This window comes from Ptiloglossa arizonensis, chromosome 4, assembly GCF_051014685.1.
Source record: "Ptiloglossa arizonensis isolate GNS036 chromosome 4, iyPtiAriz1_principal, whole genome shotgun sequence".
Taxonomy (NCBI): Eukaryota; Metazoa; Arthropoda; class Insecta; order Hymenoptera; family Colletidae; genus Ptiloglossa; species Ptiloglossa arizonensis.
Window position 1 is genome coordinate 24,532,938 of NC_135051.1, and position 26,194 is coordinate 24,559,131.

At 44.1% G+C, this 26,194-nt stretch overlaps 1 protein-coding gene across 1 annotated transcript in view; it reads right to left on the reverse strand.

Moving 5' to 3' along the window:
- LOC143145306 (uncharacterized) overlaps positions 1–26,194 on the reverse strand; it is a 61,506-nt gene that overhangs the window by 18,386 nt on the left and 16,926 nt on the right. The window contains exon 3 of the mRNA XM_076308561.1: positions 18,295–18,568. Coding sequence (XP_076164676.1) covers positions 18,295–18,568 — 274 coding nt within the window. The remainder of the gene's footprint in view (positions 1–18,294; positions 18,569–26,194) is intronic.

A 26,194-nucleotide genomic window follows, 5' to 3' on the forward strand; every position in this document is an offset into this window, starting at 1 on the left:
ATGGCGGCCGAGAGGTGAAGTTACGTATCGATTTCCTGTCCGAAACAATGTGCCACGATGAAACAAGTTTCCAGCGCGCGCGCGGATATCGCGTAACGCGCGCCCGTGTAAATGCACCCGATGCGTTAACGTACGCTCGAAACCCTGTCGTTTCGCGACACCGTTGCGAGGAACTCGACCCGCGGGAAACGCGCGCGAGTTCCTCGACGGGTGAGTCTAGAGTACACGTCACCCTCGATTCGCGATAATCGATAGTCCCGCTGTCACTGAAATCGCGACCACTTCCGTGCTATGGAATTTGGATCGTTCAAGGGGTAGTTCTTTTTCGCGCCAAAAATTCGAAATAGTACTATTGGAAAAGTTGGGTGATTTTTTTTAGCGACCAGATACGAGAAAATGGTGGAACTCGAATAATTTTTTGGAATTTGGATTGTTTTCACCAGGTACGTCTCTTTGAGAACTAGTGGTGGTTAGTTACAAAGGGACAAAGAAGATAATAAAAATACAGAAGTCGAATTTTCGAGAGGTTTCGTTGTTGTTTACACTCGATCGACCAGGATAAGAGAACCTCGGACCGGTCGAAACGGAAACAGGTGGTACGAAGGGACTTTCGCGGTACGAATCGTATGGAAAATTTCATATTTGAGAACTTGTATCAAATGATCGTTTAAACTTTTAATATTTCGTAAATTCTTGTTCAATATTTTTTTATTGATATTTTGTACTTTCGAGTGTGAAAGACTAGTTGCTCGCGAAAGTTAATAAATTTGCTCGTACGGTCTGAACTGTGCCGGGTCGGAATCGTGTCGGGTTGGAACCGTACCGGGTTGGAACCGTACTGAGTTGGAAGTGTACAGTGTTGGAATTGTACTGGGTCGGAACTGTACCAGTTTGGAACCGTATCGGGTTGGAATTGTACCGGTTCGGAACCGTACCGATTTGAAATCGTACTGGGTTGGAAGTGTACCGTGTCGGAACTGTGCCGGGTCGGAACCGTATTGGGTTAGAACCATATCGGGTCGGAACTGTACCAGTTTGGAACTCTACCAGATCAGAACTGTACCGAGTCGGAACCGTACCAATTTGGAACTGTACCGAGTCGGAACCTTATCGAGTTGGAACCATATCGGGTCGGAACTGTACCGAGTTGGAACCCTATCGAGTTGGAACCATATCGAGTTGGAACCATATCGTGTTGGAACTGTACCGAGTCGGAACCGTACCAATTTGGAACTGTAACATATCGAAACTGTACCGAGTCGGAACCCTATCGAGTTGGAACCATATCGGGTCGGAACTGTACCGAGTTGAAACCCTATCGAGTTGGAACCATATCGGGTCGGAACAGTACCGAGTCGGAACCGTATCGGGTTGGAATCGTACCAGTTTGGAACTGTACCGGATCGGAACTGTACCGAGTCAGAACCCTATCGAGTTGGAACCATATCGGGTCGGAACTGTACTAGTTTAGAACTGTATCGCATCGTAACAGTACCGAGTCGTAACTGTATCGGGTCGGAACCGTGTATCGGGTTGGAACCGTACCGAGTCGAAACCGTACCAGGTTGGAACCGTACCGGGTCGGAATACCCGTTCTCACGACCCGTTTTCGACACGAAGAACTCTCGTGAAACCATCGAACAACCTCTTGCATCTACGAGCATACTCACGAGACCAATTGCGATAAAGTTGTCGCGAACGTATCGGATAACTTATTTCTCTGAGCGACGTATCGCGCGCGCGCGCGCGCAGCCGGAAGCCTGCATACGTCACACGGTGTGCCAGCACGATCGAGCGAAATTTCTGTGCTCTCGATCCCCCCCAATCCTGGTAAAGTCGACGGTTCTCGGACGTACCTACACGCTCTTAAGCCAATTATCGACCAAATGAGACATCATACGCGTTATTTTTATCGGTCACGGTTCCATCGAAAACGCGAGCGTTATCGTTCCCGTTCGGGCGGCGTTATTAAGGTCGAGGATCGTTGCGAAACTTACGGCTGCACCGTGCCATCCTTGGGAAAGCGTTATTAAATTGCGATTTTTATTAGCGACAAGATTATCGCATGAAAATATATCTCCGATATCTGCGACGGGGATCGCGCGTTAACACGCGGCGGAGGCATCCTCCGACACGAATATACTACCGTGCCGCGTTCGCAAAAAGAAAGAACCGCGCGCACGACCTGTCCGAATATCGCGTGAAGCGAAACGTGTCGTTATCGCGTCATTCGATAATTAACTAAACGTCTCAATTTTTTTTTCCCGTTTTTCACCCCACTCCACCCCTCCCTCGACCCGACCCGAACCCGCTTCGAACGAACCGTACGCGCGTGACTCCACGACTCGGGGTCACTGAGCTAATTCGAAGCGTTCTTTTTTTTTCTACTTTTGATTTATCGACTTTAGTGTCTAACTTAGCGTTCTTTTTTTTATTTTTTATTTATCAACTTCAGTGTCTACTTTAGCGTTCTTTTTTTATTTTATTTTCTATTTATCGACTTTAATATCTACTTTAGCGTCCTTTTTTTATTTTATTTTCTATTTATCAACTTTAGTGTCTACTTTAGCGTTCTTTTTTTTTTATTTTTTATTTATCGACTTTAGTATCTACTTTAGCGTTCTTTTTTTTTATTTTCTATTTATCGACTTTAGTGTCTACTTTAGCGTTCTTTTTTTTGTTTTATTTTTTATTTATCGACTTTAGTGTCTACTTATGGGGATACGCCCCCATCTGGAGAGGAAGATTTTTTTCTTTTTTTAAATTTTTGGAACGGTGAACTTCTGTTCAGGATACTCACATCCAAGATGTATCGAATCTACCGGATTTGTTTATTTACCATTCCTCCGTGAGTCATTTTAGTTGTAGATTTATTCACGCGCGAGAGAAGTTCCAATGTTACCCAGCTACACGGTGATAAATTAAAATCTCTCGAGTGCAAAAAGTGGAGAGGTAGGTAGACGTGTTTCTTTTTTTCTGTTCGTTTCTTAATGTGGAATTATGCAGGCGTAATTGATATTGGTTTCTTTAATAACGATCACGCGTGTATACGTGCGACTGCGAGTATGCTAACGACTGAGTGATTTGCGTATGACAATATACAGTCTAGGAAAACATTCAATCGACTGAATAGTATAGAACCAGAAGTAATTATCCAAAATACAGAAATAAAAAAAAGATTCAACGCTAACCGTACTTTACAGGTTCTCAGCGTAGACCGGTTATGAAATAAAGATCATATTTTTCCACGAGGAATGCAGATCTCAAATTCCCAGAGAAATTCCAGAACCGTGTATTATCATTAATTTTATACTTTTCAAACAGGATTTAGGTTCGTACGATGCGTGATTCCATCGCGAAAAAAAAAAACTCCGTTTGTTTATTCTAGGTCAACGCAAAAAACATACTAGACCGCACAGATCGTCGACGGAAAAATTTATTACACTTCGCAAAATGTCGATAAATCGTAAGGAGAGGAAAAAAGAGCCAGTTTACATCTTTGAATGTTAAATACACACGAACGCGACGAAAAATTTCATGGAGGTTGGAGGGAGAAGAAAAAAATTGGCCGAAAATTATTTTATCATTTCTCTCGAATCGTGAAAATCTTCAAAATTTTCAAAATCTTTAAAATCTTTAAAATCTTCAAAATCTTCAAAATTTTCCAAATATTTCAAATCTTTAAATCTTCAAAACCTTCAAAATCTCAAGAATCTTAAGAATCTTGAAAATCTTAAATATGTTAAAAATTTTAAGAATCTTAAAAATCTTAAATATCTTAAGAATCTTAAGAATTTTCAAAATCTTAAAAATCTTAAATATCTTAAATATCTTCAAAATCTTCAAAATCTTCAAAACCTTCAAAATTTTCCAAATATTTCAAATCTTCAAATCTTCAAAACTTTTAAAATCTTTAAAATTTTCCAAATCTTTAAAATCTTCCAAATCTTCCAAATCTTTAAAACCTTCAAAATCTTCAAAATCTTAAAAATCCTAAAAACACGTACGGCGAGGGAACACACAGCGCGTTATACGAAACTCTCGTGTCGTTCTCGCGAGATTACGCGGTACGTTTACACCGTTCCTGTAAATCGAAATTATGGCGGTAAATGGCAGTTGTACGCCGCGGTAAAATCGAGAACCGAGCCCAATCGACTCTCATCGTCGGACGCCGCGCAATTTGCATTCAGCGATACATCAAACAACGGCGGCGTCTATGTAATACACGTTGATAGCGGCATTACACGCGCGATTTATAGTCGTTTTTCTCGCTCCATCGGCTCTCGATCGGCCACGGAACGAACGATAGTTCCCGATCGAAGCCTTCCACGCCGTACGGTCCGGGTCCGGTCCGGATGGAAATGTCCCCGGACAACGTTTTGTTACTTAATCCGGCAGCACCGGACCCACTCGTTCACCGGTCGTAATTTATTTTTATAACGCGAGATTATACCGTGAAATTAATATCCGACGCTACGCGGCAACCGTGTCCTCTTCTTTCGCGGCGCTCGTTCGCGACGAGTATTTACTGTTACCGTTATCGATATCGGATTATCATCGTTGCCGTTGTCCTCGCGCGTCTACGCGAGGACGTTGCCTCCGGGACCATTTTTTAGCACTCAATAGAGGGGGGACATTTTTTTTCACGCGCGAGTCTCCATCTCGAACGACGAAAGTATAGCTTGGCAAAATGTTGTAATTGACAGGTGGACATTTTTGGAGGAATAACTCAATTTTTAGGGCATTTTTTGGAGGAATTTTGATATTTTTCTTTTTTTTATATTATATTTTGGTACAAGATTTGATTAGAGGCATGAATAATTGATGAGAAAGATATAATTAACAGGTAGAAATTTTGAGGGAATTATTGATGCATTTTTTGGAGAAATTTTGATAATTTTTTTTTTTTTATTATATTTTGGTACAAGATTTGATTAGAGGCAAGAATAATCATTGATGAGAAAGATATAATTAATAGGTAGAAATTTTGTGGAGTGTTCGGATTATTAACGCATTTTTTGGAGAAATTTTGATAATTTGCTTTTTTTTTTATTATATTGTGATACAAGAAGATTTGATTAGAGGCATGAATAATTACTAAATTTCTATATTCCTTTCTGCCTAAATTATTGTCCAAGATTTTTGATTTTATTTTCATGAAAATAATTCTATGCATATATCCTCTAAATTTCACTCTCAGAAGAATATTTAACATTTTTCCTCCAACATTCTAAGAACTATTTTCAAAGAAAAAACTTTCAATAAAAGTAACATCACTTTTTATAAGAATACCCAAATATACTTCTTCGCCAACCTACTACAATACAAAAATATATTCACACTGAATTCTCACCTTCTCCATCCAACAATAATTCCACACGATCTTTCAACTTCACATTTCAAAAGTATATCCAAAACAAACTCAAGATGTTAACAGTTACCCCCTCTACCCGTAATAGTAATGTTTCTCCGACCACACCAAACGCAACTCACCGAATAATAATTCCAGACACCACGGGGCCCGAGCGTACACGAGGACGACACACATTACCCAATTAGGCGACCCGTATTATGACATTCCAAGCTTCAGGTGTACTTATTACAACTTTCCCCTCGAGTGTCGATTAAAAATATCGTTTCCTGATTCCTTAGAAACGCGCAGCTGCGAGTTACGTAAAAGAAAGAAAAAATACAAAAAAAAAAAGAAAAAAACACACACTTCTCTTCGGTACGTTCGGCGTACCGAAAAATACGCTAATTTGAAACCATCGTCTCGTACGAACACAGAGTTGAGACAAGAGAAGTGTGTTTATATATATGTGTGTGTACGTCCGTGTGTGACGTAGCATCATCCCAGGAGGTGTTATCGTTCCGCGCGATCGTCGTGTCCGACCCCGTGGCGAACAGAAACCCGCGGGTCGGAAATGTGTCCGCGGATAGTACCGACGACCCGTTCGGATGTCCCACGGTTCGCGACGGGTCGTTAACGTGAACCGTTCCGCGTCCACGCAGGTGTCCAGAATGTAACCACGTAATTACGCAAAGACTACGGAATTATAGGCGTATTAATTAACCGGTCAAAGGCGTAATTGGCCCCGGTCGTCGAGGTGTCCGGCGCCACTTCATTGATTCCAAACGCACGCGCGTTAAATTCGTGGCTTCCCGTCAACTCGACTCGTATACAGCCTCGCTCAAAATCCATCGACATTCCGCTCGGTGGTTCCGAGAACCAAGGCCGATGAAATTTCCATCCCAAGTTGCGTTTCCAATAGATATACACATAGGTGTATCAAAAACTTTTTCAAAGTTCCACGTACACTAAATGTCACCCAAGAGAGACACCTGACCTCCTTCTCTAAGATAATTATATCTTTCTCGTCAATTATTATTCTTGCCTCTGATCAAATTATTGTAGCAAAATATAATAAAAAAAAAGAAAGAAAAATATCAAAATTTCTCGATCGACTACGGATAGTGGGGATAATTACAAAGGGTTCCGTCGTGGATAAATACAAAGAGTTTTTATCGGTTGGTGAAAGGGCTGGTATTTTGTATAATTGTTCAATCGAAGCACGGTAGTCGAGCGTCGCGTAGAATTTCTATTCCCGACGGTACAGGCTACTAACTATCGCGAAGAACGCGCTTGCTCTCGAAGGACGACGAGAGCGGGGAAAGATCGTTCCACGGCACGGTCGAAGAAAAAGGAAACGATGCCTCGAATTTAATTCGAGTCCCAGGATAACGAGTGCTCCAACGCGGTCCTCTGGACCTCGACCGTAGAGGTTCCCGAGCGGGCAACTTTATGCCCGTACGATTATAGGTGTCTGGGATCCCGGGGTGCCCCTATCCGTTTTCTCTGCACCGTTGGATGGTGGGACACCCCACTGCAACCTGTCAGAACTCCAATTTGCTCTACTCTGTTCGGTCCCGTTCGTGTTGGTGCCACCGAACGCACACACGACGACCCGAACGAACCGAGTCCCGGGTGGCTCCCCACCAACCACCCGCCCGTGATGTTCAAGGGGGGAGGAGAGGGTCGCTGGTCACGACGCGCACACGACATCCTTTTCGACACTTTTTCTTCACGATATTTTAACGCGTTCGACGCCACCTTGTGGTTTTCTATTCTTGGTGGCGGAACTATTGGCTTGTTCGGAAAGTCGTTTCGTTAGTATTTGGTGGGAATGAGAGAGGATTTTTTTTTTTTTGAGTTTGTGAACGTTTTATTGGATTGTGTATTCTCCGTGGTGAACATTAAACACGATTCTTTTAGTGTGTGTAAACGTTTTAGTAAATTGTGTATTCTCCATGGTGAAAATGGAACACGATTCTTTTAGAGTGTATAAATATTTTATTAAATTATGTGTTCTCCATGGTGAAAATTAAACACGATTCTTTTGGAGTGTATAAACATTTTATTAAATTATATATTCTCCGTTTTTTTTTTTGTGAAAATTAAACACGATTCTTTTGGAGTGTATAAACGTTTTATTAAATTATATATTCTCCATTTTTTTTTGGTGAAAATTAAACACGATTCTTTTGGAGTGTATAAACATTTTAGTAAATTATGTATTCTCCATGGTAAAAATTAAACACGATTCTTTTAGAGTGTATAAACATTTTATTAAATTATATATTCTCCATGGTGAAAATGAAACACAATTTTTTTCTCCATTTTGGAGAATATATAATTTCTTTTTTTTTTTAACGAAAATGAAACACGATTTTTTTTTACAGCGTGTAAACATTTTATTAAATTATATACTCTCCGTCTTGGAAAACGAAATTACTTTAGAACAATTCAATAAAGATAGATTTTGGTAGATTAAGGTGTTCCTAGAGAAAATCAATGATCGAAAAGAGATGTTGAGTACACAAGTCGTTATGTACATTTGTATTAATACAGTGGCTACATCCTACGTATGCTTAGGGTAATTAGGATATTGTGTCTCGAGTCGAATAAGTGAAAGAGAGTAAACAGAGATCTAAAAGACAAGTTTTTTTTTTCTTTTCGTTTCAACAAACCTACACACACGATGAATATTCCTACCATTCTGTTTCTTCGTTCCCCACTGAATTTCGATCGACACGATCGTAAGAGACTTTTTATTCCCCGAGAAAAGGAACGTGTTTCACACTAATATTTCTTTTTACACGGATTCACACCTATAATTTTCATTCTCGGTTGAACTTCGATCGACACGATCGTTAAGAAACTTCTTCGCAGAAACAAAAGAAACACACTTCCTACAAACCATTGTCCAACATGGATTTCCACCTATAAAGCATACTTTCCCCGCTCTGTTTCTTCGCTCGCTGAATTTCGAATCGATGAGACTTCCCCGAAGACAAAGAGAACGTATTTCTCGCTAATTTTCTTTTTTTTTCTTTTTCACGCGAAACTACACCGGTAAGAAAATATTTCTTCTATTTTCTTGTCGACTGAATTTCGATCGACTTCGTCGAAGAGGATAAAAACATGTTTTCTATTATTTTTTCTTTTTCACGTTGGACCTACACCAGTAAAAAATATTCTTTCTTATTCTAGTCTCGACTGAGTTTCAATCGACGACTTCTTCGTGTTTTCTACTATTTTTTCTTTTCCACCTGGATATACACCAGTAAAAAATATTTCTTCTATTATCTTCTCGACTGAATTTCAATCAGTCTTCTTGACTTCTTCGTGTTTTCTACTATTTTTTCTCCTACACGTGGATCTACACCACTAAAAAATATTCCTTTTATCCTCCTGTCGATAAAATTTTTAACAACAATTTCTTCACACAGAATAAAAACACGTTCTCTACAATTTTTTTCATTTTTTCTCCTAGATCTACACCACTAAAAAACATTCCTTCTATTCCTCTCTCGTTAAAATTTCAATCAACAATTTCTTTACACAGAATAAAAACATGTTTTCTATTTTTTAATTTCTTCTTCTAAATCTACACCACTAAAAAACATTCCTCCTATTCCTCTCTCGCTAAAATTTCAATCAACAATTTCTTCACACAGAATAAAAACACGTTCTCCACAATTGTTTCCATTTTATCTCCTGGATCTACACCACTAAAAATTATTCCTTTGATTCCCCTCTGGCTAAAATTTCAATCAACAATTTCTTCACACAGAATAAAAACATATTTTCTACAATTTTGTTCATCTCTTCTCCTGGATCTACACCACTAAAAATTATACCATCCATTCTCCCCTCGACTTAATTTCACCTGGTAAAGACCAGAAACGTATTCTCCACTTTTTTTTTTTCCTAAATAAATCACATTAATAATTACCAGCTCGAGCACAAAGCAAGCGGTTTGAAAAGCGCTCGAGGTCTTTCCTACGCGGCGTCCCGATGGAAACATAATTTTATTCGTCACCGAGATCGCGGAACAATCGCTTCGTGCACTCTCCGTTACGCGCCGCGGACACACCCCGAGGCCGACGCATCGTCGCCAACTCCTCCCCCTTCTCCCCCTCCCCCCAGTGTACGCGAATTATTCGTACGCGGTGCAACGCGTACGAGCGAGCTCGCGAGCTCGCGAGTTTATACGAATGCGGCGGTACGCGGATGAAATAGCGCATCCGCATAAATTTTCGTTGAATTTATCAACCCTTCGCGTCGCGACTCGCTCAGGTATGCCTACAGGAAGCCGGTACACGAAACTTAATACCGCAGCGTCGAGCTAAAGGACATTCCGCGGGCGATCGTGAGAACCGGCGTTTTCCAAGCGATCTTTTCTCCTCGTTCCGGATTCGAGGGACTCTCGTTCGAGAACGAACCCGTGCGTTATTATCCCCTGGGCGAGCGTGCACGGCCTCCGGCTAACTTGGCTCGATTGGCCACCGTGGCGAAGATGGAATCGAGCGATGCTACTTGAAACGGGGACGCCCCGCGGTATGTCAGAAACGAGGAGGTTTCAGAGGACTTGCGAGTTTACAACGGTGTACTTTTTTTTTAGAGAGGATATAGAGAAAGAACGATTGTAAGAGAATAGTGGGATAGTAGACGGTAAGGATGGAAACAGCATATTAAAGAATGAATAGAGTAGGGGAGATGATTGGGGGCATATCTAAGAAGGTTGATGGATGTCTCTTGGGGTGTCAGAAGTGAGGAGGTTTGAGAGGACTTGCAAGTTTACAGTGGTGTATCTTTTTAGAGGATATGGGAAAAGAACTATAGTAACATAGTAGTTACAAAATTGTTTAGCGAGACATCATATTGAGGAAAGAATAGAGTAGCAATAGGAGATAATTGAGGGCAAATCTAGGAAGGTTGATAGGTGTCTCTTGGGGTGTCAGAAATGAGGAGATTTGAGAGGACTTGTGAGTTTACAGTGGTGTATCCTTTTAGAGGATATAGGGAAAGAATGATAGTAACAAAGTGGCTAGAAAATTGTTTAGAAAGGTTATGATAGTGAGACAGTAGGCAGTATGGATTGAAACATATTGTAAAAAGAATAAAGTAGGGGATATGATTGAGGGCAAATCCAGGAAGGTTGGTAGGTGTCTCTTGGGGTGTCAGAAATGAGGAAGTTTGAGGACTTGTGAGTTTACAATGGTGTATTTTTGTTAGAGAATATAGAGAAAGAAGGATCCTAACAGAGGTTGTGGTAGTAGGAGAATGAACAGTAAGGATTGAAACGTCATAGTGAAGGAAGAATAGAGAAGGGGAGATGATTAAGTGCAAATCTAAGGGCAGATGACAAATTAAGAGTCTACAGGATCGTTAGAGTAGCAAATAGAAAGATAACGATCATCCTTGGAAGGTTGATAGATGTGTCTTGGGATGTCAGAAATCTGAGGATCTTCCACAGAATTTTGATATCCCAACAGTACCTATGTGAAGAAGCAAACTAGTCTCACCTAACCCAGCAAATGAATTATTTGTGGTACAATAAAATTTATTTAGACCCACATGGAGTGTCACTCTAAAGACCAGTAGCAAAGAGTTGAATAGTGATCGACCTTAGAAGAACGGTAGATGGTACACCACGTTACGTCAGAAATAAAAGGACATGTGCCCAACCTCCCAACAATACCTAAACGAATAAATTCGCAACATCGCGTAAAGGTGTAAATAAAAAAGGCAATATCCCAGCGAACTAACAACCCCTGGAAGGTGTCAAGGAGCTAAATAGGTAACATCGGGCCTAATCTCGCCGTAACAACGCGCACCGACACGACCGTGTCGTAACGACGTCCTAATGTAGATCACCATTCGAGATTGTTGCAACAATCGTCCACCGAACGTCTCTATAGGCAAATTGCGAGGAAAATTTAGATTTGAAAGGAAAAAAAAAACATAAGCTCCCGATGAAGTCGAGCCAACCGCTTGACACAATTACCGAACGCGATTAAGTTTCCGCGCGTGACGCGTAGGTACACGTTCGAGGCGTCACCGACATCGATAAAAGATTAAAAGTGATTTATGGAGGGCTCGGTTGAATTTCTCCGTGCCGCGAAACCCTATCTACTCGAGCCCCAGTCACCGACCGTCAACCTATCGTGAAAGGGTAAATCGACGGTGACATTTTTTCAAAGTTCGCGCGTACGTCGTTTAAACATGCGCCCGCCCACCGTGGACACTACTGCACGGTTATAGGTTAGGTCGGTACGTAGCGCCACCGTTGGCCCCTAGCTAATTTCATCGAACGATTCCCGACGTGCGTTGATCCGAACGATCGCGAGCTGGGTGGCGATAATCGCCGAACAACGAGATCTCGCGTTTTCATCGGTCCGATTCTCCGGTTGGGTCGTGTCGCTTTCCCGGTTCGTCGTTTGGCCAATTACACCGTAAATCTCAATTGAATATCCGCCATCACACCCTCCTCCTCCCCTCAACCCCTCGGGGCCACCATCGCCACTCTCGCTCTACCGCGCCGCGATGGATCATAAATCATTTTTAATCTCAATATTATGGCCGACCAAAGCCTCCCAGGCACCTACGGCGCTACGTGCGCGCCGCGTTAAGAAATTATTAATATCCCTCGATTCCAGGCTTTTCCTTCTACGCGAGCGTGTACTCGCGCGTCTCCCGTAACCTTACCGCCCGGCTCGATACGTTTTCCTCTCCGCGATGAGTCAGTCACGGTACATTGTCGGTAATGCCGTCCGAACACGGTACGCGGCGCGAGCGAGCGAGCCAGCCAGCTAGCCATCCAGCGAGCGAAAAAGAAATCGTTCTCTCGCCGGCTATATACGAAACGGAAAAACGTCAGGTGTGCCACGACGACGCAAGAATTTTATTACGAACGTTTCTCTTATTTTCGATTCCCCTTGTGTTTGTGTATGTGTGTGTGTATGTGTGCGTGCTCGACGCAACAACGGGCCCGTGGCGTTGATCCTCGATCGACGGGAGAAAAATAAAATGGGGAAAAAAAAGAACGCGCACATACGTATATACACACACATACGTGTACACACACGCGCACATACACACGTGGAAGAGAAACGCTCGAAAGTCTCCGAAGAGGCTCGTCGAATTAAATCTTGATCTCTCGGCGTCCTCCTCTCCGTGACTCTCTGTTGCATGGTGTTGTGTCCAGGTCGTCCCAAAAAGCGTCACTGTGGTTTCGCGGCGATTCGCCGATTTAAAACTCGGGGAAGAAAACGAATGAGAAATAAAGAAACACGCTAGATTCCAAGAGGCGCGAGCATCCGGTGGGAATTCGCGAGAATGAACCGGTGGAGAGCGCGAACGAAAACCCGCGCGAGGGAACTCCCCGCAGGTATCGCGCGGCGGATAGCCGAGGGACTCGTCGTCGTCGTCGTCGTCGTCTTCGTCGTCGTCGTCGTGCTCGCAGGTGGATGGTTGCTTTTGGACCACCGTGTAGTAGCCAGCACGCAGGCGGGGGTCTTATAATATCGCGTCATACGAAACGATGAAATAGTGGCCGTAGCGAAGGAATGTTCCCTACCACTTGAGTCGTCGAGTTGAGTTGACTGGCGTTGCGTGGCTCTCCCGGGCTCTCCCGGCTCTGCCGCTCGGCACGACTGCTTTTAACCGGTGTGTCTGTTCCTCGCCTCGACACTCGCCTGCGCCTAGCTTTTTCTCCTTCTCTTTCTTTCATCCCCCCCTCCGCTCCCCTCCTGGCGAGCTTCCTTTCGCTCGTTCTTCGCGCGCGCGTATATTCGCCCGACTATCCTTCGCGCGCCAGTGTTTCTCGTCGTACCGCGGGTCTTCTGTCTCTCCTCTCACGGTGAGCATCGGGGAACTCCCCCCCGACCCGCGCGCATCTACTCCAGTTAAGAAGGCCCTTCTTCGTTCGGTGATCTCTGTGTCTCGTCGCGACACTGACCACTGTCGCACGATCGGCCGATATTCCCCCTTCCCGATCGTCCGCGGAACAATCCTATACGTGATCCCCGAGAAACGGGCCCTCTATCGGCCGCGGAGAACAACAACAACACGGTCGGCCAGAGAGAGAGAGAGAGAGAAAGATCCTGGCCGCGCGCGGAGCGAGAGGTTGTTGCCGCGGCATCGGGAATCGCGAGTTGGCGCCAGGAGTCGGCGGTAACGAACGTCTAATTACGTTACGAGTCGAACTCTGCACGTTCGTCCGGTACGCAACAGCGGCCGTTCCGAGCGGACGGCGAGGAGAAACATAGTCGGGCAGCTTTCAGGCTCGACGTCGTGCCCGGTGAGCTTGTATAAACGTCTACGCGCGGATATCATCCGTGGAAACGTTTGCAACACGGATAAGAGTAGCCCGGGTATACGCACACGTCCGGAGTCCCTGCGCGTTTGTTGGGGAGAGAACACACCGCGAGGAGAATCTCGCGACGATGGGGTGGGGGATCGAGGAGAGCCGGACGGAGGAGAGCGTGTGCGAGCGAGAGAGGAACGAAGGAAGGAACACGGACGGGCCGCGGAGAGAGATTCAAAAGGTGCTCAACGGGCCAGGCGTGGGCTACTCGTGATCATCATGACAAAAGCTCCGGGCAAACATCCATTCAATTTATTAGCTTATAGGCACGCCGTCGTGCCTACTATACACAACCACCTACGACACCACCACCAACCGCCTATAATGCTCCTAACATTATGGCCAGTCCGCGAGTTGGACGGTTCGCGCGACCCTTGCGTCGCTTCTCGCCTCTTCTGTCTTCTCTCTCTCTCTCTTTCTTTCTCTTTCTCTCTTCTACTTTGTCTCTCTCTCGCTCTTTCTATAAGGATATCTACGCTCTTTTCCCGCGTGTTACTACTCTCTTTTCGCCCATAGAGTTGCACTTTTTATGGTGTTAAGTTCCCCACGGTCGCGAGAATATTTCAACGGCCAAGAAAGAAACGGACTCGGTTCCGTTCTCCGGCGTCTTTTCCTACGAAAGAAAGGAAAAAAGAGACGTTTCTTGCCGCCGTCGCCGCTGCCGCGTTTCGATGGTCTCTTTGTTGCCTTCGAAGGAACACTGACCGGGGGAAAGCGGGCAACGTATTTTGGTTAGGACGTCTTCTCGCTCGAAGATTACTTACAAACGAGAGAAGTTGCTTTAATTTTTTAGGACCACGGGTGAACAGCTCGAGAAAGAGCGTGAGTTTTGGGTCGGTATCAGTTCAAGTATCGAGAGTTGTAACAGTCGAACGCCTAGGTTAACTTCTAGGTTAAGTAGTAGGTTAAGTTCTAGGTTAAGTTCTAGACTAGGTTGTAGGTTAAGTTGTAGGTTAAATTGTAGGTTAAGTTGTGGGTTAAGTTGTAGTTTAAGTTCTAGGTTAAGTTCTAGGTTAAGTTCTAGGTTAAGTTCCTCTTTTAACATTTATTACGGTAACAGTGTTATTTAACGCTGTAAATGCTTTTCTTTATGTACAAATGGATCGGTACTTTAAACAATGTCGAAAGTTCTTTTCTAGAACGTAATACTTCTTCGTAGAATAGTAACAGGAAAAGTTCTTTAGAAAACTGAATATCCCCCGTTGGTACAATAATAGAACGAATATAACGTTAAAGAAAATGTATTAATTTAAAAGCAGTGCGCAGCCTATACAAAACTGTGGAATTACAATTACAAAGTTTTGAAACACGTGTCTGAAGAGCAGTGGCGGCACCATTAAGAAAACAAAGTCTGCGCAGTATGCATTAGTAGTTTTACATAAGCGAGTAACAGGGTTGAAAGCCGGGATGCATAAGTTACCGGATGGAAAATGAACACGGATCTCAAAGATCTCGAGGGGGGGGGCATAAAAATTAACCTTTACGCGTCGCGCCTAGTTCGCTGGATACCCAACTGCACTGGTAATATTCCTTTTACATTAAAACGTCGGTGCGCGTTATATTTACGTATTTCTTTTTTTGTTTATCTCCTTGAATAAATTATACAATGTTCTCGGACACGTAAGACCGAATAGAAACCACGCTTCGGATGTATTGTACGCGATGTTTGAAAAGAAATGCAGATGGAAAGAAAGCGGGAAGAGAAACAAGAACTCCCGGGGATCCCCAGGTTGGTTCGTATATGGAACCTTGCTTTAAAATTTATCGCGCGCGAAACACGAGTAACGTTCTCCTACGTTTTCTCGACGAACGCGATAATCGGATTTCTCGCACAATGTACGCAAAAAAAACACGATAAAAATCTTTTCGATTTCTCTCTCCGATTTGTTTCCTTTAACCATCGTCTACGCAACATCTGCTATAATTCAAACGTATAAAAATTCCCGCCGTTCCCGTACAGGAAATTCCCCCCGGCGAAAAATCGAGGATTAATTACGCGGGAATAAAACCCGCTAAACGTACCAAAGAATATTCCAGACGTTGGTAGTTCCGTCATCGCTCGTTTCCACGGGCACAAAGTGGCGTATCAATCGCCGCTCGGTGTCTCCCGTACGAGACAACGCGAACGTTACTACACACGCGGCCCGTGCGACGCCTGTTAAACTTTAACGCACGTTTTACTGGAAATAAGTATTTCTGGACGTTCGCTGTTTTCTCCCGATAGTCTTCGAATAATTCTCACGCGTCCCCTTCAATGCAATGTTTACAGCCGGTATATTCCGCGAACGAGCGCCACGGACCGGCGAGTGTTATTCGAAGTGTCCTCTGCGATGCGACTCTTCCAAGCCCGGATGGATACCTCCTTGTCGCGGCGATTCGTGAAAAGAAAGAACTCCGACGAGGGACGGATCGAGACAAAGAGAGAAAGAGAGAAAGAGAGAGAGGGAAAAAAATAACACGAGCCGAGAACGACGGAAAGGAGGCAGCGGTCGAAACGGTAGCGACGACACCCGTTAACGAATCAGCACGCGAGCGTAATTAAGCGGTAAAGCGCGGCGGTGGGGACAAGGGGGAACCCCCGAAGGTTTAGCACGCGCGCAGAAAGATTGGTTTGTCATCGATCGGTCGACACGACGACGGAATATTACGTTTCACGGGCTGGCAGCTTCGACGCCCACGATTAACGAGCGGTGTTGATGATAACCACGCCCACGTGTCCCACACGGTAACGTCGCGTATCCGTTTTACGAGGCCATTTTCGGCGCGCTCCAACGTCCGAAATCTCGTCAACGACGTCGTTCCGCCGATGTCTCGAAGGTGAGCGAAACGGCGCGATCCACGGTACCACGCGTGAAAAACGGCACTGTAATCCGTGAGCATTGTCGACGTCGTTGGCACCGCTCGTTCGTTAAACCGTCCGCCTTATTTTCGCGAAACTTACGCGCGCGCCGCCGCGACCGAATCACCGTGAACGGGCGGGGAACGGGGCGCGGGGAAACGCGCGGATGTGTGAATTTAGCGATAAATAACGCGCGGGGGACGCTGTTCTCGAGCGCCGTGTGGCCCCCCCGACCCCCCTTCACGAGCCAGTCGCGACGGATTCGACTCGAATTTTGCGACTTTCCTGGACGACCGTGGGCTCTAGGTATTCTTGGAAGTCGAACAGTGCTCAAGTTTCTGTGTGTGTTTGAGGTTATAGCGTCGCAACGGTTGCCATTTTCTAGGGACATGGGGGAGAGAGGGCGTGCGATGGTGGTGATGGTTGGCATGGATAATTCTAGGTGACTCTGTCCTTTGTAGCCGTGTGACGATAATCATTTTTTTTTTTTCAATTGAGATATTGGGTAAGTTATTTGTAATATGGAGATTGAATCTGAAGTGTGATTTAGTATGGTTGTAAGTAAAATATTGGGTTACACTTTTAAAAAAATCTTGTGTCATTTTCACAAAAAAGAAAACGAAATGACTTTCCAAAATGGAAAATATATAATTTAATAAAATGTTTGTACACTCTAAAAAACATGGTGTTTCATTTTCACCAAAAAAAAACTAAATAACTTTCGGAACAACCCAATATAATTGCTTCGTCCCAATATCTGTTGACTTTTAGGTTAGTTGACTCGGTTCTTTAGGGAGCAGTAAAATTGTACATAATAACTGGTGAATGGTTTGGCTGAGAACGAATACAAACGATGACATAACGAATCCAGAGGATCGTGGACACGAAAGAAACACTTTCTGACAATCCAGAGGCGGTGAAAGATAGCAGAATGGGTATAAACGTAGAATCTCGAATCTTTGGCTCCCACGTCGAGGAGACTTAATGAAACAAGAGGACTGGATTCGATGCGCGAGATGCGATAAGTTTCGCGAACGATGTTCAAGAGTTTAGAACAAGCGTCGCTCGTGAAAAAATTTCACTTTCACGGAAGGAATCATTTTTCTAATCTAAGTAGTCTGGGATCAAGTGGCTCAGTACACGAAGCAATTTCTTGTTTGTTCGCAAACGTATAGTTTATAGTCAATATTATAATTTCACGTCTACCTACTCTATATACTTTTCTACTCTGGACATTGATTAAAAGTGCTGACTTTTCTGTTAAAAGTTACCCCATTTCGGAGATGTTTGGTCCTGTGTCATCGACAAGAGTCGCCATTTTCTCGTCGAGCGCGATAAAATAAACTCTACCGTAGACCCAAGGGTCCAAAGGCCCTCTTTACTTTTAATATTCGTGAATCCGTGTTCGTTTTGCGATAGCCACGAAGTAAATCCACCGAGTCCCTGAGGACCCGTACCTTCGGCCACGACGAAGACCCGGAACGACACGAACGGAACACCGGGTCGTGCCGCGTGACGCCCCCGGGTCGTGGTGTTGCACGTAGGGCGCGTGGGTCGAGATTTCTTTGAATTTCGTGGTCGTAAAAGCATGGAACACGATTCGTTCGAAACGGAGACGGAGAGAGATTGCTCCCTATGATCGATATTTGACCCACATGCTCCCAGGTTTTACGAGGGTGCACGAACGACCGATTACGCGGTTCGGTCGTCGCGTCCACGAAGTACGTGCGAGTGATTTCTTACCTGACCGTGCTTGTCCATGTCGTTATTCGTCAGCTTGACCTTCTCGAATGAGACCACCTGCTTTCGTAGCTGATCCCCGGTAAACGGTGAGTCCGGGTGCACGTAGAGTCGCGCCGGCGCCGGAGGATCCGCTTTGCCCGCTACCAACCAGCAGCTTCTGTGGTACGCGTACCGGTACCGCTTGTTGTCCACCGGGACGATGTCCATCAACACCGCGTACCTGCCTTCAGACTTCAAACCGCTGAACGACACACGACAGGTCGGGAACATCCGCCTAAAAAATAAAAAACATTTTACTTCGTTTATGATTCTCAGAAAAATTCTAACGAAATCTCCAGACCAGAATTTTTAAGTTGCACGGTTCTCAATTTTTGCGATCTTTTGAAGCGTTCACCCCGTTTTGAAGAAAATTACAAGAAAGACACTTGAAGAACTCTTTAAGAACACTTAAAAAACACTTTACTTTGTTTACGGTTCTCAGAAAAATTCCAAAGAAATCTCCAGACCAGAATTTTTGAGTTCCACGGTTCTCAACTTTGGTGATTTTTTGAAGCGTTCACCCCGTTTTGAAGAAAATTACAGGGAAGGTGTTTAAAGGACTCTAAGAACTTTTCTTCGTTTATAGTTCTCAAAACAATTCTAACGAAATCTCCAGACCAGAATTTTTAAGTTACACGGTTCTCAATTTTTGTAATCTTTTGAATCGTTGACCCCGTTTTGAAGATAATTACAGGGAAGATGTTTGAAAGACTCTTTAAGAACACTTTTCTTCGTTTACGATTCTCAGAAAAATTCCAAAGAAATCTCCAGACCAGAATTTTTGAGTTCCACGGTTCTCAACTTTGGTGATCTTTTGAATCGTTCACCCCGTTTTGAAGAAAATTATAAGGAAGACATTTTCTTAAGTACTCGATTTAGACTTTGCCACTGTACAATATACTTATTCTACAGTGGTTGAAAATATCTTAAAGGTTGTTCAATCTTTCAGCAACTTCAGTAATCGAGGTATCGAATCATCACTAATGATTACTTTGAATCGTACATAAGATACGTTTCTTCAAGACATGGATACATGATAAAAAAAAATTCTTCCTTAAAAAAAAAATAATAAGGTCAAAATTTCGTACAAATTCCCAGGAAATTAAAAAATCGAAGATCATCGATCGAACCTTCCAGATGCTCGATGGTACCGAATCCGAACACGCGACCGACTTCGCGCCACGAGGAATAAAAAAAAAATAACAAAGTCGCGCATTCGACGCGCCTCGACGAGCTCTCGACACGCTCTCTGAAGTGGATCGCGATCGGTGGTTTTTCTTCGTGGAAATTTGACGTTCTAACCCCCAAGTGGATTGGAAAAATCCGCGCTGCCATATTGCCAGGGTATCGACGTGAGAGACGATGCACGCGCGCAACGATCGCGCGCGTCGTTAAACGCGGCCGCGGTGATACGTTGAGAAAAAAAAGAAAAAAAAAAGCCGAGCGAAGCCATGACGAGCCGGAACGCTCCTGGACTGGCCGATTTGTCGGATCCGTGGTGAGTTCTCGAGTTAGAATCCAATGTAGAGGCGCGTCTAACTAGTCAGTTTGATTGAAAGGAGCGCCCGCAGGCCTTTCAAGCTTCGTTACGAGCGAGTCACCCTTGAACCTCGTTATATGCAGTCAACTTTTCAACACCTCGAGCGTCGAGGCGCACGCGCCGGCAGATGCGCGTCCTCGTTGACGTCCGATGTGCTCGAACACACTACGGCTTCCCCTCTCACTCCCTCTCTATCTCTCTCTCTCCAGCTCTTCCAAGAACCGCGAAATCCCTTTGACGAGCCGCCTTTGAACTTTCAGGTTGTTCCAACCCGATCGAGCGACCGAACAACGTCCCGAACCGACGGCCATCAACCGAAAACCCGAGTGTCAGGGACCGTGCAACACCAGGAAGAAACACTGCCGTAGATCCTGCATGAAAAACATCGCGACGATCCTAGAAGATTTACCGCCGTGTATACGAACTAGACTGTGCCAGGAGGACCTGGTGTCAGTGTTTGGACATACACCGTGCGACCACAGGAAACCACGATTGAACGATGTGTCCACCACTTCGGTGGATCTGATCCAGAAGAAAGTAACACCGATTGGAAAACCAAGTGCACCGAGTACGTTGGTTAAAGATGAATCGAAATCGAGAAACGAGGAACCGCGAGTATTGGAGGAGAAGAAGACCCAAACCGAGACAACGACCCGATTTTCCGCGATCACGTCGAGGTTAGCGGGAGTCAGCGGTCGGGTCGGGCACGTGTCGGTCGCGATCACGACCCTGTTCGCGTTCGGGTCGCGGTTGCTCGGGACGTCCGAGTGCAGGTGTCGTATGACCAACTGGGTCCTTTACGTGATCATTTTCCTTCTTTTGACGGCGTTCGCGCGTCACACCTACGGATATCAGCTCTTCCTGTCGAGTCAGATATGCGGACTCATCGCCATCCTTGGCTGGAAGATCTCCGGGACCGTTTCATTGTAATGTGTGTTCCTTTTATTTTTTCTTTCTTTCGTCTCGCACCATCCAAACCACCACCTCTGTCCGAGTATTCTTTTCCACGGTACGAACCACGGCACAAACAGGCATCCGCAACGCGCTAAACATTACAAAGGGAACAACGACGAGATAATTATATGGCCATCGAGGGAACGATCCGGCCACCGGTACTTTAACAACGATCGCGTTGAAAGACCGCACCGAATGCAATAAATCGTGCGCGCTCATTGAAAGACGACACCGATCGAGTTTTCGAGAGAGCATCGAGAGACCGCAAAACCGCCCGCCGCAATCGCTTCGAAAGTCCACCGACCGCAACCGATCGATTCACGGATGAACGAGCCCAGTTTCGACTTCCAACATCGAGGAATGACGATACGCGAAGAAGACACGTTCCGTGATCTCGTTAGAGAGCACGCCGAAATCGCTCGAAAGTGTAGCCAGAAGAAATGGAAACTGAACACGAGGATCATCCCCTCTTTGTTTTATTTTTCAAACTGCTCACCTCCCACCGCTTCAGTTCCATACTCGTGTTCATCGCGTTTGCGAAAATTTGTTACGAATACTGAACGTAATGCGATACAGAGCAATTTGGAAATACATGTCTATGGTCAGGGAGTGAATCTACAGAGATGGATAAAAAATGTTACGAAGGAAGAGTTCAAAATGTTCCTTTTAACGTCAATAATGTACTGTGCGCAGCTGAGGAAATTACCTGTGGAAGAAATTGAGAATTGTAGCTAGTCAAAAACCTGTGACTAGTAACGATTAAACACAGTATTCACAGGGGCCCCTTAGCCGTCAACAATGTACTGTGCTGGGTTGAGAAAATGACCTGTGGAAGAAATTGAGAATTGTGGCTAGTCGAAGCACTGTGACTAGCAAGAATCGAACACAGTGTTTAAAAGGACACCCTGGATGTCAATAATGTACTGTGCGCAGCTGAGAAAATGACCTGTGGAAGGAATTGAGAATTGTGTCTAGTCAAAATACTGTGACTAGTAACGATTGAACACAGTGTTCGAAGAAGCATCCTCGACGTCAACAATGTACTGTGCGGAGTTAAGAAAATGACCTCCGGAAGAAATTGAGAATTGTCGAAGGATCGAACACAGTGTTCAAAGGGGTACCCTGGATGTCAACAATGTACTGTGCGTAGCTGAGAAAATGACATGTGGAAGAAATTGAGAATCGTGTCCAGTCAAAGGCCTGTGACCGAACAAGTAAAAATTGCTCGACGTTACTACATTCTTCCATAACATTATACTACATTCCCCGTTAACCCAGGAGCCATCTTTCCAATTCCCAACAGTACACAATACAAAATTTGCGAAACTTCGAACACTTTCTTCGACCGTCCATAACTCGAAAACTAAGGTACATACAAGTTCCACTCACAGAACATTTTTTACTCGTTTCAGTGTGTAGATTCACCCCCACGGAAGTGTAAAAATTACGTTAGACGTCGAGGGCCCCAAAACCCACTCGAAGGACGGTGTGTCAAGGGGTGGAGGAAACACAGAGACGCTCTTACCCTCCTAATTTTGTTTTTCTTCTGTAAACTCTCCCCCCAAAGTGTCTATGAAAATTTGTAGCGAACACCGAACACGATGCAATATATCATCGAGGAAATTACCCGTCGTTGGAGGGTCGTCTCCCCTGTATCCAGGATAAGTGGGAATACGTTCAAACCGCTATTAAGCATCGATGGGCGAGTCAGTCCATCGAGTACACCCCAGTGATCCTTGCTCGTCCTGGGTTCGCGTTACACAGCCAACACCCGCCCCCTCTCAATGTATCCTGGCGCCCCCTTCTATTATCTTTATCGAAAATCACGAACGAGTCAATTTGTCTCGACTCTTCGAGCCACAGTGGTTGCAAGTAAAAGAATTAACGGATATAAACGTTATTTACGGATATTAACGGACGAAATATTAACAATCTAAACGTGTAACTCCGGATTCGTGTTAATTTTTCACGAATGGTATGAACAATTATCCCACACATATTATTGACATTTCTTAACCCATTATTATAGTGAATTGTTCGGGAAGTCGTTTCATTTTTTTTTTCCGGTGAAAATGAAACACGATTTTTTTAGAGCGTATAAACATTTTAGATAAGTTTCTATTAATTAATTGTGCTTACATCAAGGGTATTTTTATGTCGGGTTAAATTTCTAACAATCAATATTTTTTAACAGGTCTAAAAATAAATTATATATTCTCCATTTTGGCAAACGAAATGACTAACCAATACCTCGAAGTGTCAATTCGATTTTCCGAGTAAACCTCGAAAAACGTACATTTGTGACCCCGTTGACGTTTTTATTTCATTTTACGCGCGATTCTCTATCCGTAATAAATTTCACGCATACATTCTCTCTCTCTCTCCCTAATGCGCAAATTAAACGCAAATTATAGGGAAACGAGGCGCGACGCGATAAAATTCAACGATCCGCCGGATGCGCAGGACCGATCGTCGAGAGCATCGAGAAAACGAAAAATCGTTTTCCCATCTAGCCAGCCCCCACTCTGTCTGTATCCGTTTTACCCCCCACTCCTCTCGTTACGCTGTATTTCCCTGTCAAATTAGGCAGAAACAAACAGGCCCTCCATGGCCCGTGGCTAACGAGCCCATAATCGTAGGAACACCTCGACCCCAAACCACCCCGAACCACGAATGTATATACATATATATGTGTGTGTGTGTGTGTGTGTATATTGCGAGCATATTCGTACATCTGTTTCCATGTGGCACACGAGAACACACCGTGTCGTACCGGGGTGATTCACCTAAACTCGACGACGTTAACCTCGTGAATTGTTCGTTTGCATAAATAAAAAAAAAAATTCCGATCACGTAAAAATTGCACGGTATCGAGAAGGGGATGAACAACATTGTTTGATCGAGGGATAATATTGCGTTCTTCCAACGCGTTGAGCTTGGATCATCTGTGAAAACACAAGAGTGTTGATTGTTTTGTTTGAATAAAAAAAAAAAAATATGGAAACGATATTTATGGATTGGATCGAAACGAACATCGATGAATCACGATCGCGGGGGTGGACGTAGGAGGAAATTGGACAAACAATGCTCCGAGTGAACTGCTTTTTTTTTTTGTAAATCGTAAAATGTCCGAAAGATTGATACTTTACGAAACGATAACTTGTTAAATTGTGTAATGACGATGTAGTAAATTGTAAGTTTCCAAATTAATAATTCTTGATTCAATGTTACTCTCAGAGCGTACAAATATTGTAAAGATTGATTTCGATCGTTATTTCAGATGTGTAATTAATATTTACAAGGTTTTAGTCCATATTTACGAGTGTCCGGATGATTACGCTATCGATAGCGAACTGTGCGCTGGTGTCAACGGGACGCTTTTCGTTCAAAATTGAATAACTCGGTAAAAAAAAATCGCACACCAACATTCAAGGTGTCGTTGTAAAGAGAAGGCTTCGATCTTCAAACACATGGTGATTTTAACCGTGTAAAAAATTGTTTACACAATTGGGAGCGGTTTGAAATTGTCGAGTTCTGTTTGGAAACCTGTTATCACGTTTTCAATCACTTCGCGGTGCAAGACGTTTATCGGAAAAATTCAAGCAAATCAATCGAAAGTAGAGAGTCCTACCTTTAAAATGACCCCAAGAAGATCATCGTACGATCATTTTTCCCAAAGTTACATAAATTCAAACATCCACATTTTTCGATCGAGTGTTCTCAAACTTCCGGACACTAATGCACCAACTGCGACACACTCGAGTATCATTCTCCAGTGTTGGAACACCTTATTCCGCACTCCGTACACTACACTCGACACCGGAGTGTCGAGAACAAATATTATCCCATCGAGAAAAGGACAACGTGGTCGCGGAAAGACTACTCCTCCTGGTGTCGAACACGGTACGAGTTCTCGTCGTCCGATCGCGAACCGTTTCGTTCTGAAAAGTTTTTTTCACCGGGGGCATAATTTACGTGGAATCCCGTGTATATAGGTGGGACACGGGCCCGTAGGCGTTTCCAAGGGTGGCGGAATGTTCGGGAGAGGCCATCAGCCCCGAGGAAAGTGGCGGCGGAAGGGCTCGTACAAATGGATTACGGAAGCGGTGGATATTATAGCGATCCGAACACGGCCATCCGAGTTACTTAAATGTTTGCCGAGCTAACGACTTCGGCCGCGCGGCAGCAGGTGCTGTCGCCGTTATAATTATTATGCCGCGGCTCTTTCCGCGTGGTGGGTAGATTTTCGACGATTTCGTGAAGCCGGAGACGCGCTCGCTCGAACCTGGTAAATTATTCGATAATTACGCGACTCTGGGACCGGGGGAGGGGGGAAGGGAAAAGAAGAAAGAGGATGAGAAATGAAGAGAAAAGAGAAGAGAGAAGAGATAAAAAGAGAAGAGAGAAGAGAGAAAAGATAAAAAGAGAAAAGAGAGAAGAGATAAAAAGAGAAAAGAGAGAAGAAATAAAAAGAGAAAAGAAGAGGTAAAAAGAGAGAAGAAAAGAAAAGAAGAGAAGGGGGGAAGAGGAAAAAAGCAGAGAAGAGAAAAGGAGAGACAAGAAGAGAGAAGAAAAGAAAAGAGAAGGGGGAGGGGAGAAAAGAGGAAAAAAGAGCAGAGAAGAGAAGGGAAGGGGAAAAAGAGAAAAGAAGAGAGAAAAATGAAAAGAAAAACAGAAAAGAGAAGGGAAGGAAAAAAGGGAAAAGAAGAGCAGAGAAGAGAAGGGAAGGGGAAAAAGAGAAAGGAAGAGGAAAGAAGAGAAGAGAAGGGGAAAAAAAGAAGAGAAAAGAGAGAAAAGAGAAAAGAAGATAAAAGAAGAGACAGGAAGAGGTAAGAAGATAAAAAAGAGACAAGAGGCAAGAAGGGACAAGAAGAGGTAAGCAGATAAAAGAAGATAAAAGAAGAGACAAGAAGGTAAAAAAAGAGACAAGAAGATAAAAGAAGAGACAAGAAGAGACAAGAAGCTAAAAAAGAGACAAGATAAAGAAGAGACAAGAAGGTAAAAATAGAGACAAGAAGATAAAAAGAGACAAGATGATAAAAAGAGACAAGATGATAAAAGAAGAGACAAGAAGATAAAAAGAGACAAGAAGATAAAAAGGAGACAAGAAGATTAAAAGAGACAAGAAGATAAAAGAAGAGACAAAAAGATAAAAGAAGAGAAGAGAAGGGAAGGGAAAGAAGAGAAGGTAAGAAGTTAGGTAGAAACGAAGACCTTTGACCTTTCTTCCTGTTCCCCCACCCGGTCGATTTGTATTGCGTCGCTACCGATCCGTCGGCAGTTCCGAGATCTTAGATCCCCCGTCCATGGCTCGGTATCGTTCGATGAGGACGACTCTCTCGCACGTACGCACGACTTATTCGGTCG